The sequence below is a fragment of the Furipterus horrens genome, unplaced genomic scaffold (genome assembly GCF_987537825.1).
Source record: "Furipterus horrens unplaced genomic scaffold, mFurHor1.1.pri manual_scaffold_1, whole genome shotgun sequence".
NCBI lineage: Eukaryota > Metazoa > Chordata > Mammalia > Chiroptera > Furipteridae > Furipterus > Furipterus horrens.
The window spans coordinates 66,104,883-66,129,051 of NW_028327171.1; the positions used below are offsets into that span (position 1 = coordinate 66,104,883).

Below are 24,169 nucleotides of genomic sequence, written 5' to 3' on the forward strand. Positions count from 1 at the left end.
ACAATATCCATATCTGTATCATTATAAGCTGTGCCATATCAGAGATGTTAGAATCAACTTTTATTTTAATAGAGTGTTGTGGCTGATATTGGAATAAGGCAGGTACATTATTCATTTGTAATGGAACAGATGAACCAGCTACCAGGAATGACCACTACTTTCCTTTCTACACTTGGCCCTGAAGAAAAATGGCTAATGCCCTGGCAGCCTCACATAAATACAAGCATAACGGATTAGACCAGATGTGCCAGTGAAAGACTAACAAAATAAACACCACTACATATCCCTGCTTCCAAAGGAACTTTATTTCACAGAATCTGAAACATGAAGTAATGATTCTTTATCTGCAAAGGGCTTTGGCCGATGATTGATACAAGAGTTTAAATCCTTGGAAATGTCTTGTACAAGAGCAAAATACACAAGAGAATGTCTGCTTTCAGAGGAACTAGTCTTTAGAAGTCACTCTTCATTTTACAGAAAAGGGACTAAAATCCAGAGAGGAAAAGTGTGTTTAGGAGGCAGATGTTATTCCTATTGTAGCCTGGCATGTAACAGCACTAAATAAAAATTTGTTGAGTGCATTGAACAAATGAATCATTCCCGCCCCCCCCCCCAATCTTTATTCCAACCACTGAAGATTTTTATGTCTAAGAGACCTCTTCAGAAATAGGTGCAGGTATTTTGAATAAGATAATGTATTTGGGTGTTTGTCTTTGGCATAAAAGCTGTTATTGTAAAGTAACCTTTTTTTCTTAGGGAGGAGTTTAATGGGCTTGTAACTAAAAGAATATAGTCATGCCGCTACTTATCAAACATTCAGATACTAAACTAAATTGCATCAGCAGTGAAAAGTCATGTAACTCTAACATCAATTCTAATTTAAAAGTGTTTCTGGAGACAAGGCAAATATAATTCTGTTCTTCAATTGAGGCAATAGTATTTCAAGGAAAATTAAGGTAGAAGTCTGACAAACAGTAATGTTAACAATCCTTTATATGTCTTTTTGATGCCAATAGTGATGACAACATCATATTACAAAAAGAAATCTCTGTCTGAGGGAAACAGGTAGGAAGAATCTCCCTGAAGCCTCTAATGCAGTTAGGTCTATTGTCAGGCTGATGGTCTGAACACTCAGGAAGTGGCATCTCCTGTAAGATTGGCATTGTGTATGTGAGAGGGGCCAATATTGAATTACTGAACAAACGATTACTTCCAAAGTTCAACAAAACACACAAGACATTACTAATTTGGGTATTCAAGAGGGCATATAGAGCAGTAAAAGCAAATTGGACAATCAATGCAAAACCAAATTCTGAGTAGGAAATTGTACATGGCACTCATTAGGTTGCTTTAACACTTTTAATATTGTATGATAGGAACTGTATTAAAATAAATCTTTGTCACACTTATATCAGCACGGTACTTTATTGAACTACGACAGTTAGTAGAGTCCTCTAAGAATTGAGCACTAGTTTAAGGACCATGGAGGGTCAATCTCAGAACTCTAGTAAGAGTAACAGTCAAGTGCTCCTCTCTGACCCACTTAGGATATTTCATTAAGTTGGGGTGGGAGGAAATGACAGTTAAACCGGGTCAAAAGTCCCTGTGGTGTGAACAAATGAGGCTATATCTTAGTTTTCTTACAAGATAAAAGTGAAGTGGGTAGAAGAAAATCAGGGGTATTACTTGATAAGAGCTACAGAGAAATGAGAAACCCAAAGAATATAGAATCCCATGCCTTCCTTTTTAGCTTTTGTTTCAGTAGAATCACACTTAGCACCCTCTCCTCTGAACTCTTTCACTCTCCTGACTTCCTGGCCTCCCTCCTCTGTTTTCCTTCCCTTCTATTCCATTTCCTTACTCCTTCTCATGTCCGATTGAAGCAAACAGACAAGGAACTGCTCCTGAAATCCTTCTTCACTAACTGATAACACTTTCTCCAGATTGAAAGTTCTGCACACCCTCTCTATAGCCAGAAAACAATGATTAGTGTTTACATTAGTTAACATGTTTCAGTGGAAGTGAAATGAATTCTTAATGTCAATCAGGTCTCAGCACTCTATTTTTGACTCTTTTGTTGAAGTCCCTTTACTTCTTAGAACCTTAATATTCTGTCATCTATAATAATTTTTTAAATCTTCTCTGATCCATTTTAAGTCCTCCAAAAGCTTTATAAAGCTATCTGACACCCCTGTCTACTTTTTCCTGGTTCTGCACATCTGTGGCTTCTCACTTTCTTCCAACTCTGGCTCCATGCTGCCATGCGTGGGATTGAATGTGTGTGTCTTTCTTTGGTGATGATAAGACAATTGATCATTGATTCATTCTTTCCAGTAACTCCCTTTCACACTGAGGTTTTGTTGCAACACAGCAGTGAGTACTGCAAGAAATACGCAGCATCACTGATTACCACATCTATTTCTGAATTTTGTTCAAGACATTGGTCTTGATTTCATGTATGTTCCTCTGTATAAATATAGGTTGTGATACATTTCAATCTTTCTTGTTTTTTATTTTATTTTACAATTTTGTTTATTCATTTTAATCTTTGTTATGGATGTTGCTTTAGACTGAAAGTAACACATTGATGGGATTATGAATTTTTTTTAACTTGATGTAAGAGGCCTTATTTGTTAATGATTATAATTTTGGCTCCTGTTGGGGCTAATGTACATATAAAAAAAGTTGTCAAGATAGGTCAAATGCTCAGTAATTTGGGGATCTTCTAAGTTTAGAGAGTATTTTCGGGGAGGAAACTTTTTAATTGGATGAAGAAAACTGATGTGGAAAATGAACTAATAGCATAGAAGTTGAGATTTGGCTAATTCTATTCTTTATTTTATTATAGGAAAGCTGTAAAAAGATGAGAGTTAATCCCTCTTGCTCTCTAAGGCTACATTAAATGGATGAACAGAGGAAAAAAATAAAGTCTTCTATCTATTTCCATAGACAGTTGTGTAATCTGGTTTATCATAAATCTGGTTTTATGATAAACTTTACCGTATTTTTCAAGAAGCATTCTGTAAAAACATCAATAAAACCAGGACTAAATATTTTATTTAATGTTTTCACATAGAGAGCTTAGTATTTCTTCAAATGTTCTCATGGTATAGAGTTAGTTTTACATTTTTTTATAGAATGTAAAATATGCTAATATATATATACAATTAAATTTTAATCAGAAATAACTAGAAGTAGCAATAAAAATGAACAAAAGGCTATCTAAATTCTAAAATTGTCTATGTTAAATTAATATAAATTTCAAAATACTAATTTATGATAAGGTATCTATTATTAATTTAAAGTGAACTGTCACTGAATTATATAATAGGATTATATTAAATGATCTTAAAGATACTATTCCATTCTGAAATTTTTGAAATAAATCTTTTAAAGTTTTTCAACTTAAACTTTTCTCTTAGTTTTGTTTTCTTTATATTTAGATATACTTGTATCTATTTGTGTATATATACATATATGATAAAGTTTTGATTTAAATAGATTTAAAATGCATATTACCATTTTCCCCTAAGGCTCCTACTTATTTATTATTTGACTACTTGGCTTTTAATAAATAAAAGTTATTTTCCCATCTTGTCTTAAAACAGGTGACTGTATTAATTTTCTAGGGCTGCCATGACAAGGTACCACAAACTTAGTGGCTTCAAACAACAGAAATTTATTTTCTCACCATTATTGAGGCTAGAAACTCAAGGTGCTGGCAAGGCCATGCTCCATTTAAAAACTCTAGGGGACAATTCTTTCTGGCCTCTTTCAAGGTCTGGCCCGAGCATCTCTTGGTTTTGGCAGCATGACTCCAATTTCTACCATAATCTTCACATAACTATCTTTGCCCTTTGGCTTCAGTGTTTGTGTCTAAATTTCATTCTTCTTTTAAGGACACTAGTCATTAGCTTAGGGGCCATCTTAATCCAATATGGACTCATTTTAACTATCATATTTGCAAAGACCCTAATTTCAAATCAGTCACCTTTTGAGGTTCTGGTGGACATGCATTTGAGGGACACTACTCACCTAGTACAGAAACATGTAATAATCAATCAGATTTTCTCTTCAACCTGCTATAACCCATATGGTCATAATAAATTCTAAAATAATTCCTTCCAAAAGCAAATAATTCCACAGGAAGTAGATATGTGGGTGAGTATATATATATATAGCTGGTCAACAAGTATTTTCAGCTTTCTACCACCCATGAGGGGGCAGTGGGGTGGGTCTTTGTCTTGCTTTGCTGATAAAATATTAGAAACAGTGTCATTTGTTTCCTGTCAAAGGACGTGACAGCCATATTCTGACTTTCCATTTGTTCAGAAAATGACTACATCCTCAAGCTGGACTGTGGAATGAGGCTGTTGTGGAGCAGAGTGCCAGTGGACTCACAATATAATAAGAATAACGATCTTGCTTGAGATTTGGAAATTGTTTGTATTTGTAGAATATTCACTCTCAACGGGCATGATGCAAGATTGGTGCTGGGGAACAGAAAGAATCCATACTTTTAAATGTATAAAATCCATACATACATCCAGTACATAAACATATATACAGTATCTCTTGTATTTAAATTTCATGGGGAGGTGATTAGGACAAAATTGTCTAAAAATGCTCCTCAGGGAGTAATGATAAAATAAATTAAAAAAAAGACTCCCTCCCCGCCCCTTAGCGCTGCCCGTAGCCGCGCTCCCTGCCGCAGACCGGACCGCCTAGCCGGACAGCCCCGACCTCCGCCTCACGGCCCGTTAGTGCCCGGCGCCCGCTCGCGGGAGCCCCCACCCCTCGACCCAGCCCGGTCCCAACGCCCAGGGCGGCAGCCCAGAGAGCCGAGGGAGTGCAGGCGGCAAGGGAGGAAGGAGAGGAGGGCGGAGCCTACGACCAGGGAGGCCCGGTTTTGAAGCTGCTTCTTCAGTAGGTCTCGCCCAGCCCTATTTCTTTCTCTACGTGCTTCGTGAGAATAAGTTTGGAGCATCGGTTCACCGCCTGTGGGTGAAATTTGGCATTCATTCATGAGTGAGGAATTATTGTTGACAGAAGAATTTTAAGAGATAAATATTTACAATGGCCTCAGCAGTTCTTAGTTCTGTTCCCACTACTGCTTCTCGTTTTGCCCGGTTGGAAGTGGATGGTGGCAGTGACTCTGATTCAGAGCCTGGGAAAGGCAAAGGTCGGAATACTGGAAAGTCTCAAACAAGAAAATCAGCTACAAATGAGAAAAAGAGAGAGAAAAGAAGAAAAAGAAGAAACAGCAACAAAGTGAAGCTAATGAGCTCAGGAATCTTGCTTTTAAGAAAATTCCCAGAAGTCCTCCCATATTGCTTGTAATGTTCAACTTGAACTTTCTTTAACAAGCCCAGCACAGGATTCACGGGAAGCAAATGGGCAAGAGTGGAGACAAAGAGGTGAGCAGCTGACATCTGAAATGTTTGAAGCAGGTCTTGAGAAGGCATTGTTGCTAAGTAAATTCGAATATGAAGAACACAAAAAGGAATATGAAAATACTGAAAAAGCTTCATCTCAGTCAAAGGTTATGAATAAAAAAGATAAAAGGAAGAATCATCAGGGAAAAGACAAACCTCTCACAGTATCACTAAAAAATTTTCAATCTGAAGATCACATTAGTAAAAAGACAGAGGAATTGAGTTATTCTCAGACTTTATCACATGATGGAGGATTCTTCAATAGACTGGAAGATGATGTTCATAAAATTATTATTAGAGAAAAAAGAGAACAACGTACAGAATATAATGGAACAGATCATTGCACAGCTCATGAACACAACCAGGAAGTAGTTCTAAAAGATGGAAGAATTGAAAGACTAAAGTTGGAACTTGAAAGGAAAGATGCTGAAATCCAGAAACTGAGAAATGTGATCACTCAGTGGGAGGCAAAATATAAAGAAGTAAAGGCAAGAAATGCAGTTACTGAAAATGCTTCAGGAAGGTGAAATGAAAGATAAAGCGGAAATACTTCTGCAAGTTGATAATTCACAGAGTATCAAGAATGAGCTGACTATACAGGTGACTTCCCTTCATGCTGCATTAGCACAAGAAAGATCTAAAGTGAAAGTATTACAAGCAGAATTAGCCAAATACCGGTGTGGCAGAAGAGGGAAAAGAAACTCTGAATTCCACCAGTGTAGGTGATTCCATTGGCCTTTGAGGTCAAGAAATTATTTTTTTTCAGGGTTTTACAAAAATGTATATATTTAATGCTGTGCAACTGCTAAGCTATGCAGTTTTTGTTGAAATACTTAAAATGATTAGCTTACTAACAGTCTATAATTTTTGGTCCTTTTGGCTTAAAGTGAAAAGAAGAAAAAAAATTCCAGAAGAATGCAATGATTATTGTTTATTATTCATACCTCTTATCACTTTAGTTTTTCATCAGTCAATAAAATTGATTTACTCTAAAAAAAAAAAAATACCTTAAAGAAATTATGTAGTAGAATAACCTAGCTTATCCTGGGTGATACTATAGCATTTGTTGAAATGAAATTTGAGTCTCAGCTTCAAATTATGACAATTCCAAAGTTCTGTCATCAGTTTGAGTTTTCATGAACTACTCTGAGTTATGGGGTTAAAAATAATGCTAGCGTCATGTGCCTTATGATAATTAAGACCATTAATATAAAAATTTCATTGCAGTGCTTTCCACATAATAATTGTTTTTAAAAGTGAGGTATTATTATAATAATCATGGATTAATGTCCTGTGAAGAAATAACATTTCCATTTAAACCTTAGGCAATATTCAAAGTAACTGATTATATTTGTCAGGAAAGGCTAAGTGCTAAAACAAAAAAATACTAAGACTTCTATAATTTAACACATTATAAGTTATTTATTGTTTAACTCACAGTCTAAGGCATTTGGGAGAGAGTGAGATAATCTGCTCACATGCTCATTCTGGGACTCTTTTATTCTATCTGGTGGCTTGGTGTTTTCTACACGTGTTAGCTTTCCAATGAATGACAGAACAGTCAGAGCACAGGGATGATGTGGGAGGTCTCTTAGAGCCCAGACCTAAGTGCCTGCATTTCATTGGCCAGTATTCAACATGATCTAATCTAACACAGGGAAGGCTGGGAAGTTTGGCTGAGCTCTTTGTGGAAACAGAGAAGAAAAAAAAAAAAAAAAAGATTCTAGGTTAATATATAGCTTGTCTCTGTCATCATGGTGGAGATTCATTGGTACACCCCAACCACCCAAGTGTTGGAAACCAATTAAAATTTGCAGTATGCAAAGTTCTTTAAATGTATCATCCAAAAAACACTTCTGAGCAGGCACTATTTGGTTTATGGTTGAGGCAATTGCTTTGATCACACGATGAGTGGTAGAACCAAGATTAGAATCCAGATCTACTTGACCCAGAGCTGTAGCTCTTAACGAGTATGCTCCATAATTTCCCCATGAGTCACTCATTCATTATCCCTTCTTTGGGCGGCAGTAATGAAGTAGAAATGCTACTTCCCAGTTAGTTTGGAAAAGACTAAAATTTTCCTGATGACAAATGAATGGTTTACTTAATAATATCATGAACATCCATGAAAACTCTTTAAAATGAGTTTTCATCTCATTTTGATAATTTAAACACGATTCAGAATGAAGGCTGGAAGATACCTCACCAGAACCCGTGTAAATGTTCCTACACCTTTGAATTATAATGTCTCTTGATGTGTGTGTTCGGTGAGAAGAGAGGAAGGGAGAAACAAAATAATAGGCAATAACCTGGACTTAGGTCAGCTGTAGAGGCAAGATAAAAAATAAAAAATCCCTCAATGCTTATCGTGCTACATAGTTTTCATTGATTGCATCTATATCAATCAGTGCCTCAAACACTCATGTTGCCAAATTGCTAAAGGAAAAAAATTACAAATGAGTAGTCTTAGGAAAATGAGAACTTCAATGACAGAGATTTGGCGAAACTTTTCACTCATTGCTAAAAACTATAAATTAATTTAGATGCTCAATATATCTTATATTAGATGAAATGTAAGGGTGTTTACATCATATTCCTACTGAGTATAAGGAACAAGTCACTAAAAGAAAGAAAATATATTAAAAATATAAACAAGCCAATAAATGAAATAGAGGGACTATACAATTTGTGTCAAATAATCAAAAACTGCACTGGAGTTTTTCAATCTTAACTATTTGGTCTCTTGATTCTTTACATTAGTATTAACATATAATGAAAAAGGCAAAATTTCCCAGATAATAAAAACCATTTATTCCTGTATTCCTTTTTGCTAACTAAAAGATAAATAAGTAGAAACTGCATGAGAGAAAGACTTATTATCCAAATTGAAATATTTTGATATGAAGTATTTTATAAGTTATATTATTTTTTCATTTACAGGTTTGTCTATTAACTTGAACCATGCTGATTTCTTCCATATATTATTTTTATTACTTAATGTAGAGAATGTGCATTTATATTTCTCATTTCAAAGCAAAATTATGTTACCTAGACAACCTGCTGGTATGTAACAGCTAAAAAGGTAGTATTTGTTGTAAAATGACTTCAAGTACTCCACAAGCAGTCAGAAGTTATTTTATCAGGCATAAATAAGATCATTTGGATATTGGAATAAAACTGGCATCTGCTCCCAAGCAAATTAGTTCTTCTGTATGATAGAACACAGGCAGTTCAATTGGATTACATGTGCCCTTGGATTAATTCCATGGTATTATTGTAAGTGGGAATAAGCAACTCCTTTTTAATTTGTTCAAAAGTAACTCAGGGAGCCTATAAATTAAAAAAATCTGGGACCTATAGATATAATGAACATTCTCCTGAATCTTGACAATCCCGACTTTTAATAACAACAAAAGTTCTGTTTTGGATTTTTAAAAATCTTCCTATTAGGATTAGTTGACATGATGTGTTGCTAAAATTCTATTATACAAAGCCCGGATTGGGGTACATGGACTTGGAATAGTTTGGAGAAGAATCAAAGGGTTTTCTTGGGTTCAAGAATTATGTTGTAAAAGTAGCAAAAAGTGTGTTATTTACTATCACTGAAATTAGACTATGTACTAAAATAAGAACATTAAAGCTTTAAAAAGAGATAATGAAATAATGGGCAGAAAAAGACCAAACACACATATGAAGCCTAACCTGTCATGGATAGAATGACACTTATAGATAATCTGTATTTTTGTGAGATTGACCACTTTGTTTATTTTTTAAAAACACTTTCTTAGCCTAGATGAGAGGGTAGCTTCTCTACCAAAGAGCCACTTCTTAACTATGTCAGAAGTTGAGGTTTCCTTCATTAATAAGATGGAGAGATCAAGGAATGGACATTCTCAGAATGAATACTGATGAAGATAAAAATCTGATCAATGAACTCTGAGCTGCCTTTAGGTGTTTTTTTTTTTTTTTTTTTAATTCTAAGTTTTAAGGCATATCCACTTAGAAAAACTATGCCTGAATATTATTACTTATTGTAGTTTTTGATTCATCAAAAAGCGGTGTTAACCTTGAAACTTTTCCATCAAGTTAGAAAATGATTTCCCAAACTAATTTTAAGAAAGAATAATCCTTTTTTTTGATGACCAGTGATGGAATTTGGCAGAAAACACTTTATTTTTGTGACAAGTTGCTACATTTTGGTCTACTTAAATCTCAGATCTCTAAATGAAACATTTTAATAATTCCATGTAATATACCAAAAGTGCTAAGCAGAGGTAGAGGCATTTATAGGCACACTTATTACATAGAGAGAAGTATTAATGAATACTTGGAAATGAATTGATTAAAATCAGATACTTAGAACATATTTCAGAAGAACAATATGCAATTAATCTTGGTTCCCTCAAATCATTGTTGGGACAAGATGGAGTGTAATTTACAAAAGGAACACCTATGAGCAAATGAGTCATTCTCCTCTGATCCAGATTTTTAAAGCTTTACTTATTTTAATTGCCCTGCATCCTTTTGTAGCTAATAACCTATACATTTTGTCTACATATGGTTTTTCTGTGTAGTATGGTAAGACAATCTCATACAGGAAGATTCAAACTGAACAGATAATAAATGTTGATATTTTGGTTTTGAAAATATTTGTCAATTTGTCAATTTTGAAAACAAAAAAGGAACACGTATTTCTGTATATTTTGGTCTTTCGGGATTTTTCTTAAATTGATCAATCAAAGTGATTTAACAAAGTGTTAACAGTATTTCTACAAGGTGGAAGATAGCCTGACATTTTGGAGCACAAATTACATATATGTATTTGGGTTCAAAGGAAGATTGCACCTTTTATTAACTGCAGTTCGATATCTAACCTTCAGTTTTCTAATCTATATAACGGAAATACTATCAACCACATAAGGCTTTTATAGGAATGAAATAACATAATGAATTTTAAAAACCAGAACGATTTCAGACACATAGCAAGTGCTCACCACCTGGGAGTAGATATTAAAATGATCATGGATCAAATACTTGATTTGCCAATGTACACCACTTTGCAATTATAATCACAGCATGTTGGCATGTTGAAAAGAGCAAAAATGATGGACTGGGGCTTTCCATTTTATAACACATCTTTGGGGAGATGATTTGGAAAAGAAATAGTTAATATTTTATATCATATATTGTGAAGGTTGTCTGCAGATGAGTATTTCATGGTTCTTCAGGAATGCCAACTCAGAACTACAATCACAAAGAAGGCCATTTGATCACCTACCCAAATTAGAATTAATTATAGTCCCTTCCACACACTTGTCTTTAAATATATTAAAATATATATTTCCAAGTTTTACATAAAAAGAACTTAGATTTCCATGTACATTTCTCTATTCAGCAGCTTAAGGAAGACAAAACAATTTATATTTTGAAAGATATAGCCAAATGCCCATTTAATTTTCCATTTCTTAAACCTTCTGATTTGGTGGTGGTGAGGCTGTTCTAAGCCACTTATGGCTTCTTGTCTTAATAAAAACCAAAAAAATATATATATATTTAAGATAAAACACTGCTGTTCTGCTGTTCTGCAAATACTCAAGGCCTGGCAGGTTCAATCTGGACTTGAGCAGCCAGAAGAAAAGACGCGGAATCAAGGGGATTTCTGACATGCCTTTATTTTGGGTACTGGGACACTCAGTGTTTGTGCTTGCTTGCTCCCACTAGCGGGGGTCCCGCCCCTCCTATATGCTATGCATAGACAAAGCCAGCTGCCTTCCAAAATGTAACATCAATGGTTATATAACGGCGAGTGCTCTGCGCATGTGAGTCTAATTATTGTCTTTAAGTTGCTCATGCCCGAACATCCTGGTGACAGAGCCTGACTCCATTTCCCCCATAATTGCTAAAGTTGAATTTTCAACTTCTACCAGAATGTTCAGGCATTAAATATTTTTCTCTAAGAAAAACTTAGAGTGAGAAATCCATTTCTTCTATAAATAATGTTCACTAAAGGTGTCTTCAATTTTGTTAAAAAATACATGTTTCTCTATACAGATCTTATCAAATCTCACCGAAGGTGGTATCTTTGTGTCCCTTGTACTTAATGTCCTTCTTGTATTCCCATTGACTCACTATTACTGTTACTGTTGCTGACTTAGTGTGAGAATTTTGGTCATAACCTTAATATCATCTCTTGGTATGAGATTCTTATGAAATCATCAGTTTTCCTTGGTCACATTTCATATCCAATTAGGCATGTAAAATATTATTTTTAAACATAATTTCTGATCTTATCTTCAAGAAATTCAGAGAACATAGCCTCTAAATATCTTTGTTATAGATATTATTGCATAATGCAGGTAATGCATGGGTGAAAGGTGGCACCAGGCTGAAGTCAGTGGTGTACTTTGTTACTTTTCATTGGTGAAAATAATCATGAATGCAAAATGGTGATGCTTGGTCCAAAATGCCAAGTAAATAGAATAACAAAAAGCTGTCTCTTCAATAAACTTTTACTCTGTATGAAGTCAGTTGTCATACTCTACACAAGAACAACTTTGTGTGAGATAAGAGGCAGCATTTTTCTGCCCTAGGACAACAACATTTGGTAGGTCGTTCTCCTCCAACCTATTGCCCCTCCTTCCCGCACAAAATAACCCTTTCTCTCCCTGAGTGACTTTTAAAAAGTTTTTTATTGTTTTTTAAAGACTTTATTTATTTTCAGAGAAACGGGAAGGGAGGGAGAAAGAAAGGGAGAGAAACATCGCAGTATGAGAGAAACATCAGTGTGTGGTTGACTCTAGCACGCCCCCAACCCTGGCCCTGGCCTGCAACCCAGGCATGTGCCCTAACGGAATCGAACCAGAGACCCTGAGTGATTTTTTAGATCACTTAAGGAAAGGTTCTATAGATGGTGAATCTAACAAATATAAAATTGCACCTATCTTTTGCCCCATAAATGAAAAATCATGAAAAATCTCTCCCAGGTGAAATGTTCCAACTCCTTCCTTTCTGAGATCTATCTTAAAATTAAAGGTTTAGAGACAGACTCATAGATATGGAGCAGGCTGACAGATGGAGAGGGGCTGTGGTGGGGAGGGGGAAAAGTGGGGCGGGGGGGGTGGAAGGATTGAGCAGAAATGAAAAACAAACAAACAAAACCACCTCCCCCCAAAAAACCCAGAACTCATGGACCAGGACAACAGTGTGATCATTGTAGTGGCGGGGGGTGGGGGGGTGGTGGTGGGTGGAAGTGGAAGATGGTACAAGGGAGATAAATGGTGATGGAAAAAATTAGAGAGTTTTAAGTCTATACAATTTGTTAATTTCTGCATTATTTTATAAGCGAGATTATTTTCCGAATAATTTTATTGCACACCTATAAGGAAATTGGAGAAATTAGGGTGGTGGTGCTACATTATTAAAGGAATAAGGTAGATTTTGTAATCCTTGAATTTAATCCTAGCCTGAAAGCTTAAAATTAAAGCTTTAAAGAATTGTCAATTATTTTCCAGTATTAAAGATAGATAAGAAAAATTTTAATCCATTGAATTTTGGGATTTTCTAAGACCATGGTATTAACTTAAACTTGGCCCTTTGAAGTAAAAAATAAAGCCTGTAAACTAGTCGGTTTTTTTTTCAGTGATGAAACAATAATACATTCAGAATTATTGCTGTTAAAATTCAAGTGATTTAACTTCAGCACATTAATGCACTTTTTTTTTTTTTACAACTAAATATTGTAAATCAAAGGTGTTCTGAAATTACTCTTAATGCTTCACAAGAAGAGTGGCTTGTTTTATTCTTTTGTAGGACTGTTTCATTACCATAATATTCAATCACGCTGAGGTAGCGTAAGAACTCTTCTAATTGCTTGAGTGTAGCTGACCATTTTTTGAAACACAGATCAGGTACACAATAGGCAAGGGAGAGCTAAATTAAGTGGCAACAGCAAAATGTATCCACCAAACAAAAGGCTCCTCCTCCAACAGCCTCAAATGGCCTCATCAAACGGAGAGAACCTATCCCAATACTTTCCAGTAGGGGGAACTAAAGACTCACCATCCAGCATTTAGCTCAGCTCCTGGACCTGCGTGAGTTCCTACAACCCGCCTTCTAATCACCAGAACAAGCATCAAACAGCTACCAGCGAGCCTGTGATCACACGTGGGCATGGTCACACCGGCCACACCGGCGGCACCGCAGACTCTGGCATCCCTTTGATCCAAAATGCCCTTCCTTAATCATCCCCTCTCCTAAATGGCACACTTGGTGGGTTTTGCCTTAATTTTCCGGGTCTTGTCATTTTTGGACTGGAATCTGGTCTGTATTTCATTTATTTTTTATTAGCTCAGTTGGGTTTTCAGCTTTCCCCATTCTGGGTTTTCCGATTGTCCTTTCAAGAGGTACCCTCCTCACTCTGGAGGGTCAGGGCTTCGGGTACCCCCTACCCCCAAGCTCTCGGATTCCTTCTCCCATCTTAAGCGTCTTCAGCTCAACTCCCTTACATCCTGTAATCCGCGTCCAACTCTTCTTTGAGGGTCATAAGGCAACTGAGTAACAGAAGAGGAGATGCCACCCCTTCCCTCCCCGCCCCTGGGGACTCGTCAGGGGGCCATAGATCTTGGCTAAAACGAGCCGGCGGAGGATAGAGATCCCTTTTTCTCTTGTACCTTTTTAACGACACAGGAAGCACCCCCACACAACCTTTCCGCTCCGAAAGGTGATTATATTTTGTTTCTTTTTCTCCCTCCTCAGCTTCTCATTTCGCTAAAAGGCGAAGTGTATTTGTGTGATTTTGACGGGTAATGAGGCTGTGACCCGGGTCCTGGAAGATGATCCTTTTCCAGAATGCGCGTGCATCTCCGGCAGACGGGGGGATGAATAATTAGGAAGGGCTCCCGTGAAATCACTCACCGAGAAAATTACCTGCCCATTAAAAGGGACGCTGCGAGGTGCAGGAGGCTGGAGCCTACCTATCCCTCCTGAGGCAGGAAGGAGAGGGATGAGGGGGTGCCGAGAAGGGGAAGGAGTTGACTGGTGGCCTCAGCTCCGAATTTGTTAATTTCCGTCCCTCTAGGACTCTCGTGCCTACCCCCTCCTCGTCACTGCCCAGCGGGCTGGCGCCCCCCCCCACCCCACCGCACTGGAGAGGGGTGGAGTGTGGAGGTGCAGGGCTCAGCGCACCCCCTCATCCCCCGCCCCCCTCCCCGGGACAGACTCCCAGCAGCTTTCATTTCTCCCCTCCCCTCCCGCCTCCTCGCTTTCCCTCCTCTAAGTCCTTCCACCGCCGGCAGCTGCAGGAGGAGGCGGACGCTCTGCTGCGGGGCCGGGGGAGCAGCGGCGGCGGCTCAGCGGCGGAGGCTGGAGAGGGCGCCCGGCTGCGGGACCCAAGCCGGGGGCTGGATCGTGCGCTCCCTCTCTGCCCAGCTCCGCTCCCTCTGAGATCCTAGGCTTCCTGGCTGCCCGGGCTCCCAGTCCTCCGAGGCGGTCAGTGGCGGTGGCCGCAGCTTCAGCTCTGCCCCTCCCTCCCTGCGGCCCCACCACGGAGCAGTTCGCCTTCTCCACCCCAGTCGTCGGGATTTCCCTTTGCCTCCCTTTGGAAACCCGAGAGGCGGAGGGAGGCAACACGGCTGCAAAGCGGAGGCCCGCCAAGTCGGCCCGCCTGCAAAGTGTCGTTTTGACACATCCTGATTGTGGAAGTTAAGTGAAGAAACTCTGGACGTGGAACTGCTACCGAGGAGACCCGTGGAGAGAAAACCAGTAGGCAGGCCATTGGTTTTTCTGGCAGCGCGCTGGCAAGTTTGTGGAACACTTTCTAGGAATTAGGTATTTTTCCTCTCCCGTCATCTTCTTGACTTCTGAAGAAAGAACTTGGCTTTGGATTGCAATGGAGCCTGAGGAGTGAGGGGTTAGACACACTTGAATAACCCCTCCGACTGGGCTGAATTTGTGGGAATTTAGGAAGCAGAGTGTGGAAATACAGCAGGCTTTGAGTGCCCTCTGTTAATTTGGATGGATCTAAATGTGCCCCATTGAAGACATCTCCACTAAGCCCTTCTAATCTTGCAATTTGCTCTTCGTGACTTTAATTAGCATCTTAAAAAGTCTGAACTTTGGACCTACCTCTTCTTTTGATACTTATTTTTGTATTTTGCTCTCTGGGATTGGTTTCTTAAACAATCTGGATCCTTTTTAATATGTCAAAATGAGTCGGCTGATGTTTACACAACTACTACTCTGTGGATTTTTATATGTCCCAGTTAATGGTAAGTTAAAAATGATTTTATCCTCCGCCTCCCTAAATTTCTTTTTTTTTTTTTCTGAGTGGGATGTGTTCTCAAATAAAATGGCATTATATTCATAAGTCCCTTTTGGCAAGGTATGGAGGCTTTTGGGGGCAGAGAGAGTTTGTCTTTTGTTTCTAAATGGCTGCGAGTGGAACGTGTTAGTAGTTAGCTATTGTTGTTTTTACTTAATTAATGAGGAGTTAGGTAATAAATGATGAGCTCTTACTTTTGTTAGAAAAGACTTAAAAAGGAAATCTCTTGCACGAGTTTAATACTGTGGTACCTGCTCTCTTGTTAGGTGTCCTTGCATCTGAACTTTGGCTTAGACATTCAAGTAAAGAAAAATGGTAATGGATATTCCACTGAAGGTTCATTGAGTTAGGAATGTGGGACAGAGTCTCTCAGGGATCAGTGTGTATCACCTTCATGCTGGTGAGTTCCCTCCTAGTGTGAAATCAGAATGAAGAATTTAGATCATAGGGAGAAAACTGTCCAAAGTAAGACTTGGGCGAGGCTCCAAGAAGGGGAAAGCATAAGCTCTGGGCGGGCTTGGGGCAGCTCTGTCTCCAGTGGGATACACAATGGGGATCAGAAACAGGTGCTGGGGGTGTCTCCCTCTAGGTTGAGTCAGTCTGCCAAGCAGCCAGCATTCTGCCTCCGATTCTCCTGTCTTTTGTTCATTTTGTTTTCCTGGTATATTTTCGTAAGATGTCAGTTTCTTGTGAGAGGATTGCAAAATCCTTTTTTTTTTTTTTTTAAAGCTGTTTTAAATGACAAGTGGAAGTAATTATTAACATGCTTTATTGTTTCTTCAAAGAAAGAAGTCAAAAAAGGACGGTTGGTATTAACCTTCTAGGGACTTTAATTTTTGCATCAATGAAAAGAATTGGTCTAAAAAGGAGACTAGAGCTTGGTTCCCTTCCCTCCTGAATATGGGGATTATAGCACTTTATTTCTCAAATTACTGTACTTGTAAAGAATAATACCAGTACAGATGTGTATTGGTTCAAAATTTGAACCGTTATAGTTGATTGTTGCTACATAAACTTTCCTCCAACATATGCCTTGTGGACGAATTCATTATTTGGGACACTGCCTATTTTTTGCCTGCCTGTAGGAGCTAACTTTGTTCTTGGCAGCTGCTGCTGCACAGAACCCAATGTATTGGACTCAAAAAGGAAGCCTTTCTATAAACATGAGGCAATACAGATGAATTTACCTAGTGTCAAGTGGCTGTTTTCAATCATGGACTACATGAGTACCTTTGCCTCCCAGCGACAGAAGTCAGGGCATTCATGTGGGCACACAGCTTCTCCCTTTTTTCACTTCTAAGTAGTAGATATTTAGAAATTAGTTATTGTGAATTATAGTATGGCCATGCCTATAATCATATCTAATTCACCATGCATTTTCTTTGATACATTTACCTTTACAATACATTTACATCTTCATAAAATGCTGCATATTTTTTCCAAATGGGTTTGAGTATTATGATGAAAAGACTTGGATATAACTTTTTGGGTACTTTGTTCTCATAAGACATGCATTCACATTTTTCAATACCAGAAATACATGTAGAAACTATATATTAAACTACAGAATTAAAAATCTGTGTAGCTAGGAGGAATACAAGTGCAATTAAATTGCTCAGTGGAAGTGACAAGGAATCAGAAGAGCTTGGTATTACAGAATGTAATTAATGTACCAGAGTGTTTGGAGATATATGAAACAAATGCAATTAACCAGCTTGCTAGAACGGCAGTAGCAAGACATCATTCGCTCCTTCCTTCCTCCCTCTCTCCTATCTTGCTTCCCTCCCATCTTTCTCTGTCCCCATCGTTTCCCACTCCACCCCACCCCTGTCCCTTCTTCCCCAGAGACACACCTAGGACCTTTGTTTTGATATAATTTTATATGATAAGAGTTGAGGGGGATTTGTGTCTGGGGCACAATTATACAGCAAAATTCATAGTAATATAGTAAAAAAATGCCTAGGACTGAGGAATTGAAAAGGTAACATTAAATTTTTGTGTGTATGTGAAGTCAGTTTTTGTATTTAGCACCTACTATGTCAAAAGCAAAGAACACTGAGGACACTTACTTCATTCCTATGTAAATCACGCTGTTGACATTGGCTTGCCTTTGGTTTACCCCAGAATGAAGTAGTGACAGCCTCTCCATGAGGACTGTTGAAAATTTTGGGTGTAGGCAACACTGCCCTCTAGGCTACTGCAACACACTGGGATTGTGTGTGCATGTATAGAAGAAGGGAGTTGCTTGGTAGGCTCTCTAAGCCTTCTTACTCTTCCAGGATTCTATGAGTTCCCTTTACTTATTATCCTTCTAAGAAGTGTGTACTCATTCTGTCCATGAATTTCAAATTTAGAGAGGCTTGTACCATTTCAAAGATAAACTGACTATCCTGGTTGCTAGACATAAAAATTAATTTTATTCAGTGACAAATGATACATAGATTTGCATTGAAATTTGCTTGGTGGGTTATTTATATGTGCATTTTTATGGTATATGAAAAAATGCTAGCCTTTTGCCTTCTCGTAGAAGGTATGTGCTAATGTTATTTATGATTGTTCAGGATCTAGTGTCTGCAGGACTCCATAGAGAATAAATATTAAGTTAGTTGAGAACTACAGGCAAACTTTTCTATTTGGGATGTAAATGCAGATTTTCTAACTTGATACAGATTAATTAACCAAATGCATATTTTTCTTTACCATTGGTAGGAGAATATGTATTGAGCTTAACCTTTGTTCTTCAGATTTTCTTTTTTTTTTATTTTTTAAATAAGAATATGGTTTTACAGTCATTTACAAGGAAATAATATGAACCATCATGAGACTCTTTAATTACAGTTATGTCCCACATATTGTCAATTTAATAATTTTATAATACCTGTAGAAAGATGTTTTTAAAATGAGAACAGTTTTCTTATCTAAGCCTTAACTATTCTTAAATGAAAATGAAACACATAATATTTGGGGAGATAAAGATAATGTGTGTGCATAGTGCAGATATATAATCTTATACAGATTTATACATTTTGCTGAAGTTCTTTCAGTAATGGGCTCATTATTGTAGCCATATGTAGTCCATTTCAGAACTTAAATTGCAGATAAATGACCTGAAATTTGTTCTTGGGACTATGCAGTAATATCACATTTGAATTGGCTTTGTTTGAATAACCTTTGAGTCTAGGCAACATGTGGACCATAAACCAAAAGTATTTCTTAGGATATCAAAAAAGACTATCTTAAAGAAAAAAAAGAAGTCATGGTTATATGAAAAGAACAATTTTGGCCATCTCATCGCTAAGAAGCCTGTATAAAATAGCATCATTGATAATATAAATATGGATATATAAGCATATTGCATAAATTTGGATACATATATAATAACTGGGGGTGCTCGTGTATGTGGGATGTGTGTGTCTTGTAATATCTGCTTCGGTATTTCCTGCAATTTGTAGGAGATAAGTTTACTTCCTATGTGCAATTTGGTTTTTATGGAGTATTAAAATTTATTTTTTTCAACTTATTTCTCCTACTACTCCTTTTCTTTTCCTCCTCCTTTCTTCCTCCTCCTCCTCCTCCTTTTTTGGATCTGGTGGAAGGAATTATAGAAACATTTGAGAAATAAAGAAAATAAGTGAAGGATTTTCTTTAAATACAGATTTAGGAAATCTGCCTTTAAAGGAAATACGTTAATACTGTTCCACCTTTGGATATATCCTACTGGGTGCTTAACTTTACATTTTCCTTTTGCAATACTATATAACTTTATGCAAACTTGTTTTATATATATCCTGTCTTTTTCCAGTTTAGGAAGATGGAAGTCTACAGATCAGAGGTCAAGGAGACAATGGAAACTTATAGAGTATCATTTTATAGATTTATTTTTAAAGAAAAATATAGTTATGTTTCTTACAGTATCTCCAGGCATGGACCTATCAACCTAAATCAATACATTGATATTGGTTTTCTGATTCATTTTAGTTATTGAGTAAAACATGAATGAATGATAGCAAAGTTTTTCAGGAGAAATTTCTGTAAACTTTTTTAATGTGGCAGCAGTGTACAGAGATCTAATATATAATCTAAAGTGGAGTGGTCTCACTCAAAATACCTATCTGTAACGCAAAGGAGTGTTACTCCTAAGACAAGAGTGACCTACACCTTAAGCCTTAGTGTTTTCTCCTCCATTTGCACCTAATCCTTAAGATCTTTCATCTAGTTGCATGGGTTTTGAATCCATCTTCTCAAATTGCCCTAATCACTTTGTGAAAGAATGTAGGTTCCATGAGTCTACAATTTGGCTCTTAGATCGTTGTAGTTTCAATGCCTGGAATAGTGCTTGACATATCCAGCTGACAATTTGGCATTTTTGCTTGATAAGAATATATCTTGATAAGAATATATCAAACTGAAGCCTGGGATAGAACCTTTTTCTTTTTCTTGTCATCTCCAGCTCAGTAAATTAATGACATCACTATTCACAGAGGATCATTCTTGACTGGTACTCACTGCTGATAATCCAAATTGTTAGTTAACTCTGTTGACCATAAACAGAGTCAGCGAGATATTTCTTCAGCAAAATGGATTTATTTGGAAACAACAAGGAACTGCAATCTGGTACATGCAACCATGGTGAGCCATGTGCAAATTTGCTAAAACAAAGAAGGGGAAGCTCTTTTATTGAGGAGTAAGGAGAAGGTAGGAAGGGCTATTACAGTTCTCCCTGTTACACTTCATGATTGAGGTAGGCAGGATTTCCCATTCTGGCCTCCCTACTTCACTTTAAATGAGGTTTCTGTTAATTAATTTTCCCAACCTTTGGCAATATATCTTGGTATCAACAATTTCTTTTGTGTATTTGTGATTTCCTCCCAACATTTTATCATAAGCATTTTCAAACATACAGCTAAAATGAAAGAATTATAAGATGAACATAAGATATTCCTACCTAGATTCTACCATTGTTTTAACTTTACTTAATTAGTACATATTTATCTGTTTATCTATCCTTCTCTGCACCCATTAATTCATCTTAGTGTTTTGATGAATTTTCAAATAATTAGATACCAAATATTTCTTACTAGCTCAACCACTACAATCTTAGGCGAAACCTGGACTATTGCACTAGTCTGGTAAGTAATAATTTGTCTCATTCCTGCCTGTCCTGTCCCTGCACCTTAGCCCCATCCCAGCTCCTTCTCTACACAGTAGCCAGGGTGACCTTGTAAAAGCATGTAAGATAAAGGCAGCTCCTTGCTCCAAACCTTCTAATGGCTCCCACTCAGAACACTTCACAACAATTTACAAGGCAGTTCAAGTTCAGGCCCCGATCTACCTCTCTGACCTTATCTGTTCACACTTCCTACTTAGAACCTAGATTTAGAACATTCTTTTTGATGTTCTCTTCCTGACTCAGGGCTTTTGCATTTGTTCTTTCATCTGCCTCAAATGCACTTTCCCAGCTCTTTGCCTGTGTATGTCTTTAATTGATTTAATAAATCCTTATTCAGTATCATCTCTTCAGAAATATAGGCCACCCTATCTAAAATCGCTTTCCTTAAGACACTGTTGGTCTGCCCCTGGTAGCTATCTTAATTTTTATAGCACTTATAATCTCCTAAAAGTGTTCATGTGTGTGTTCATGTGTGTTATGCATGCATCAGCAACTGTGAAGGGAAGCGACTGACATCTTAACCTACTTGAAAGTTAAGAAGTTAGACTGCCACAAATTGAAGAATGCTGGCAGAAGATATGAGACTGCTAGGTAAGAGATGATGGACTTCATTAGTCACACCACAGCAGGCAGCATCACTTCACGTCTGTGAAGATTTACCTTGACCCTGCAGTCCCTTGGGAGCAATGTATTGGGTCCCAGGTAGCTGATGCAGACATAAAGGGTTAGCCTCACAGCTGAGTAACCATGAGTGTGGGAACCTAGCTGTTTTAAAATGGGAAGTAAGGAAACTTGCCTAATCTTTAGCCTGGTGAAAGACATTGTCTTGACTATACTGGATGTTAAACAAATCTGCCTTCTGCTCTCAAAGGAGACTATCTCTGTTATATAATACAATTTGCTATATAAATATCCTTGAAAAGATGGTTTGGAATGAAAGAGTAGTTAGTGCCTCTGTTAGCAAGACATGCAGAGAATTTCACTCAACAATAGATAGAGATGTTTGTTTACCGTCTGACTCTAACACAACTTCTGAGACAGGGACTTGGCTTTGTCTGTCATGTTTACCAATGTTCCAACAGTACCTAGAGCACAAGATGACACATAGCAGATACTCAGACATTTGTTAAGTGTCTGAGAATGTGCTTACAGAGTATTTTTGAAATGTTGGTTTTCATGCCATCGCCCAGAACATGAAACATTTACCATTTGAACTAGGTTAATTTATATTTTGGGGTGTATGTGTATAGATAGATAGATAGAGTTATAAGACATGCATTTTTTGACACAAATGGCATCATTATTTCTGGTGACTTAATATTCTGCTCTTCACCTGTCAGGAAATAGAGCATTGACCATTTGCTTTGATGCACCTCTCTTCCTTCTAAACAAGAATATTTTCTGTAGTGGTGGTTTTCATGGTCGGTCTTTCCCAATTCCTAGCTAGCACTGCTGAGCTTTTATCACACTGCTGAGTGGTGTGTGTGTTTTGACAGGGCGTTCCTTCAGATGATTCTGATGTGCCATAATAGCACCACACATACTCCCACTGCACTCAGGAGTGTTGACTTAAGAGTCCAGAAACTGAGACTCAGCTGTACATTTAGGGCAGCTTTCCCTTTAAGCATTAGCAACAGGTTAAAATGATTATTCTAGTACCAAGACGGAATTAAATAGCTTAATTCTAAAACTAGTCTCCAAATATGTAGGCCTCTAATAATTAAAAATGAAGAGGGAAATTAAAATAACATCCCTAATAATGAACGTTGTCCAACCCTGTCTGCTGTTATGAACAACATGTCCAGGGCCCTGTTTACCATCACTGACACTAAACGGAGATGGACTCAGGAATTTGGCAGGTAGGACATCTTTATAGACCTACTTTTGATTTTAAGAAAATAACTTAAAGGAGAGCTTGACTAAAAATATAATTTTTTAAAACTGACATGAAAGCCAATATAAACATTCTCTAAATTTTGCTACTTAAATATTTTCTCCCAATGACTTTATTGAGATATGATTCACATACCATGCCCATGGGGAAAAAAAGGTACAAATCAGTGGTTCTTAGCACATTCAGAGTTGTGCAGCCATTGCTACAACCCAAGTTTAGAACTTTTTATCATCAAAAAAAGAAAAAAAGAGAGAGAGAGAAAAAAAAAAAAAAAGAAACCTTACATCATGCTTCTCATCTCTTACCCCTTCTCCAGTCCTGGGAACCACTAGTCTATTTTCTGTCTTTATAGATTTGTCTATTCTGGACATTTCCTGTAAAGAGAATCATACAATATATGGTCTTTTGTGACCTAGGATCATCCATGTTGTAGCACTTATTAATTAGTACTTCATTCCATATCATTTATTCATTGAATTATCAGTTCATGGACGTTTAAGTTGTTTTTACTATTAGTTATTATAAATATTGATGCTATGAACATTTATGTACTAATCTTTGTGTGCATGTATGTTTTTATTTCTCTTGGGTATATACCTGGAGTGTAATTGCTGGTCATATGGTACCACTACAGTTAACCTTTTCTGGAACTGCAAGACTGTTTTCCAAAGCAGCTATATCAGCTTACAGTCCCATTGGTCATGCATGTGGAAAATCTATTCTTTTAATTCACTTTGGAAGGAAAACATTGAGTGGCCTTTATAAGTTCGATATGACGTTTTGTAGTAAAGCACTTTATATTATAATAATATACCTTACATTTCTAATAGTCCTAATTTCTAATACCTGGGGTGGTCATCTCCTCCTCTTACTCCTCCTCCTGCTCCTTCTTCTTTTACTTTTTCTATTGTGTGACTTAATTAGTTAATTTGTTTATTTTTTTAATTTTTAAAATGTTTCATTGTTTATGCTATTATAGTGGTCCCAATTTTCCCCCTTTGCGCCCCTCCACCAGTTGCCCCCCACATTTTCAGGCAATTCCCACAATGTTGTCCATGTCCATGGGGCATGCATATATGTTCTCTGGCTAATCCCTTCACCTTCTTACAAACTGTCCCTGTCTCCTCCCTTTTCACTTCTTATAGCTGTTGGTTGGTTCCTCCTCCCCTCTCACCTCTTACAGCTGTCAGTTGGTTCTATGTTTCTATCAGTGTTGAAGTTGTCACTTTTAGCAGAGACCTCAGCAATACTAAATGTAAGTCATAGAATGATAGCATCTCAAAGCTGGAAGAAATTTTTATAATTTCGTGATATGCTTGTTCCATTGATTGAACACGTGGAGAACTGAAGCT

General features: G+C 37.4%; 1 protein-coding gene and 1 pseudogene across 1 annotated transcript in view; both read left to right on the forward strand.

The window, feature by feature from the left end:
* Window positions 1–5,076: 5,076 nt before the first annotated feature.
* On the forward strand, window positions 5,077–6,161 carry LOC150021256 (G kinase-anchoring protein 1 pseudogene; annotated as a pseudogene).
* A 9,490-nt stretch (window positions 6,162–15,651) lies between these two features.
* Window positions 15,652–24,169, forward strand: part of ROBO2 (roundabout guidance receptor 2) — a 604,209-nt gene continuing 595,691 nt past the window's right edge. Inside the window, exon 1 of the mRNA XM_090275911.1 lies at window positions 15,652–15,700. Within this exon, the coding sequence (XP_090132037.1) occupies window positions 15,652–15,700 (49 nt within the window). The remainder of the gene's footprint in view (window positions 15,701–24,169) is intronic.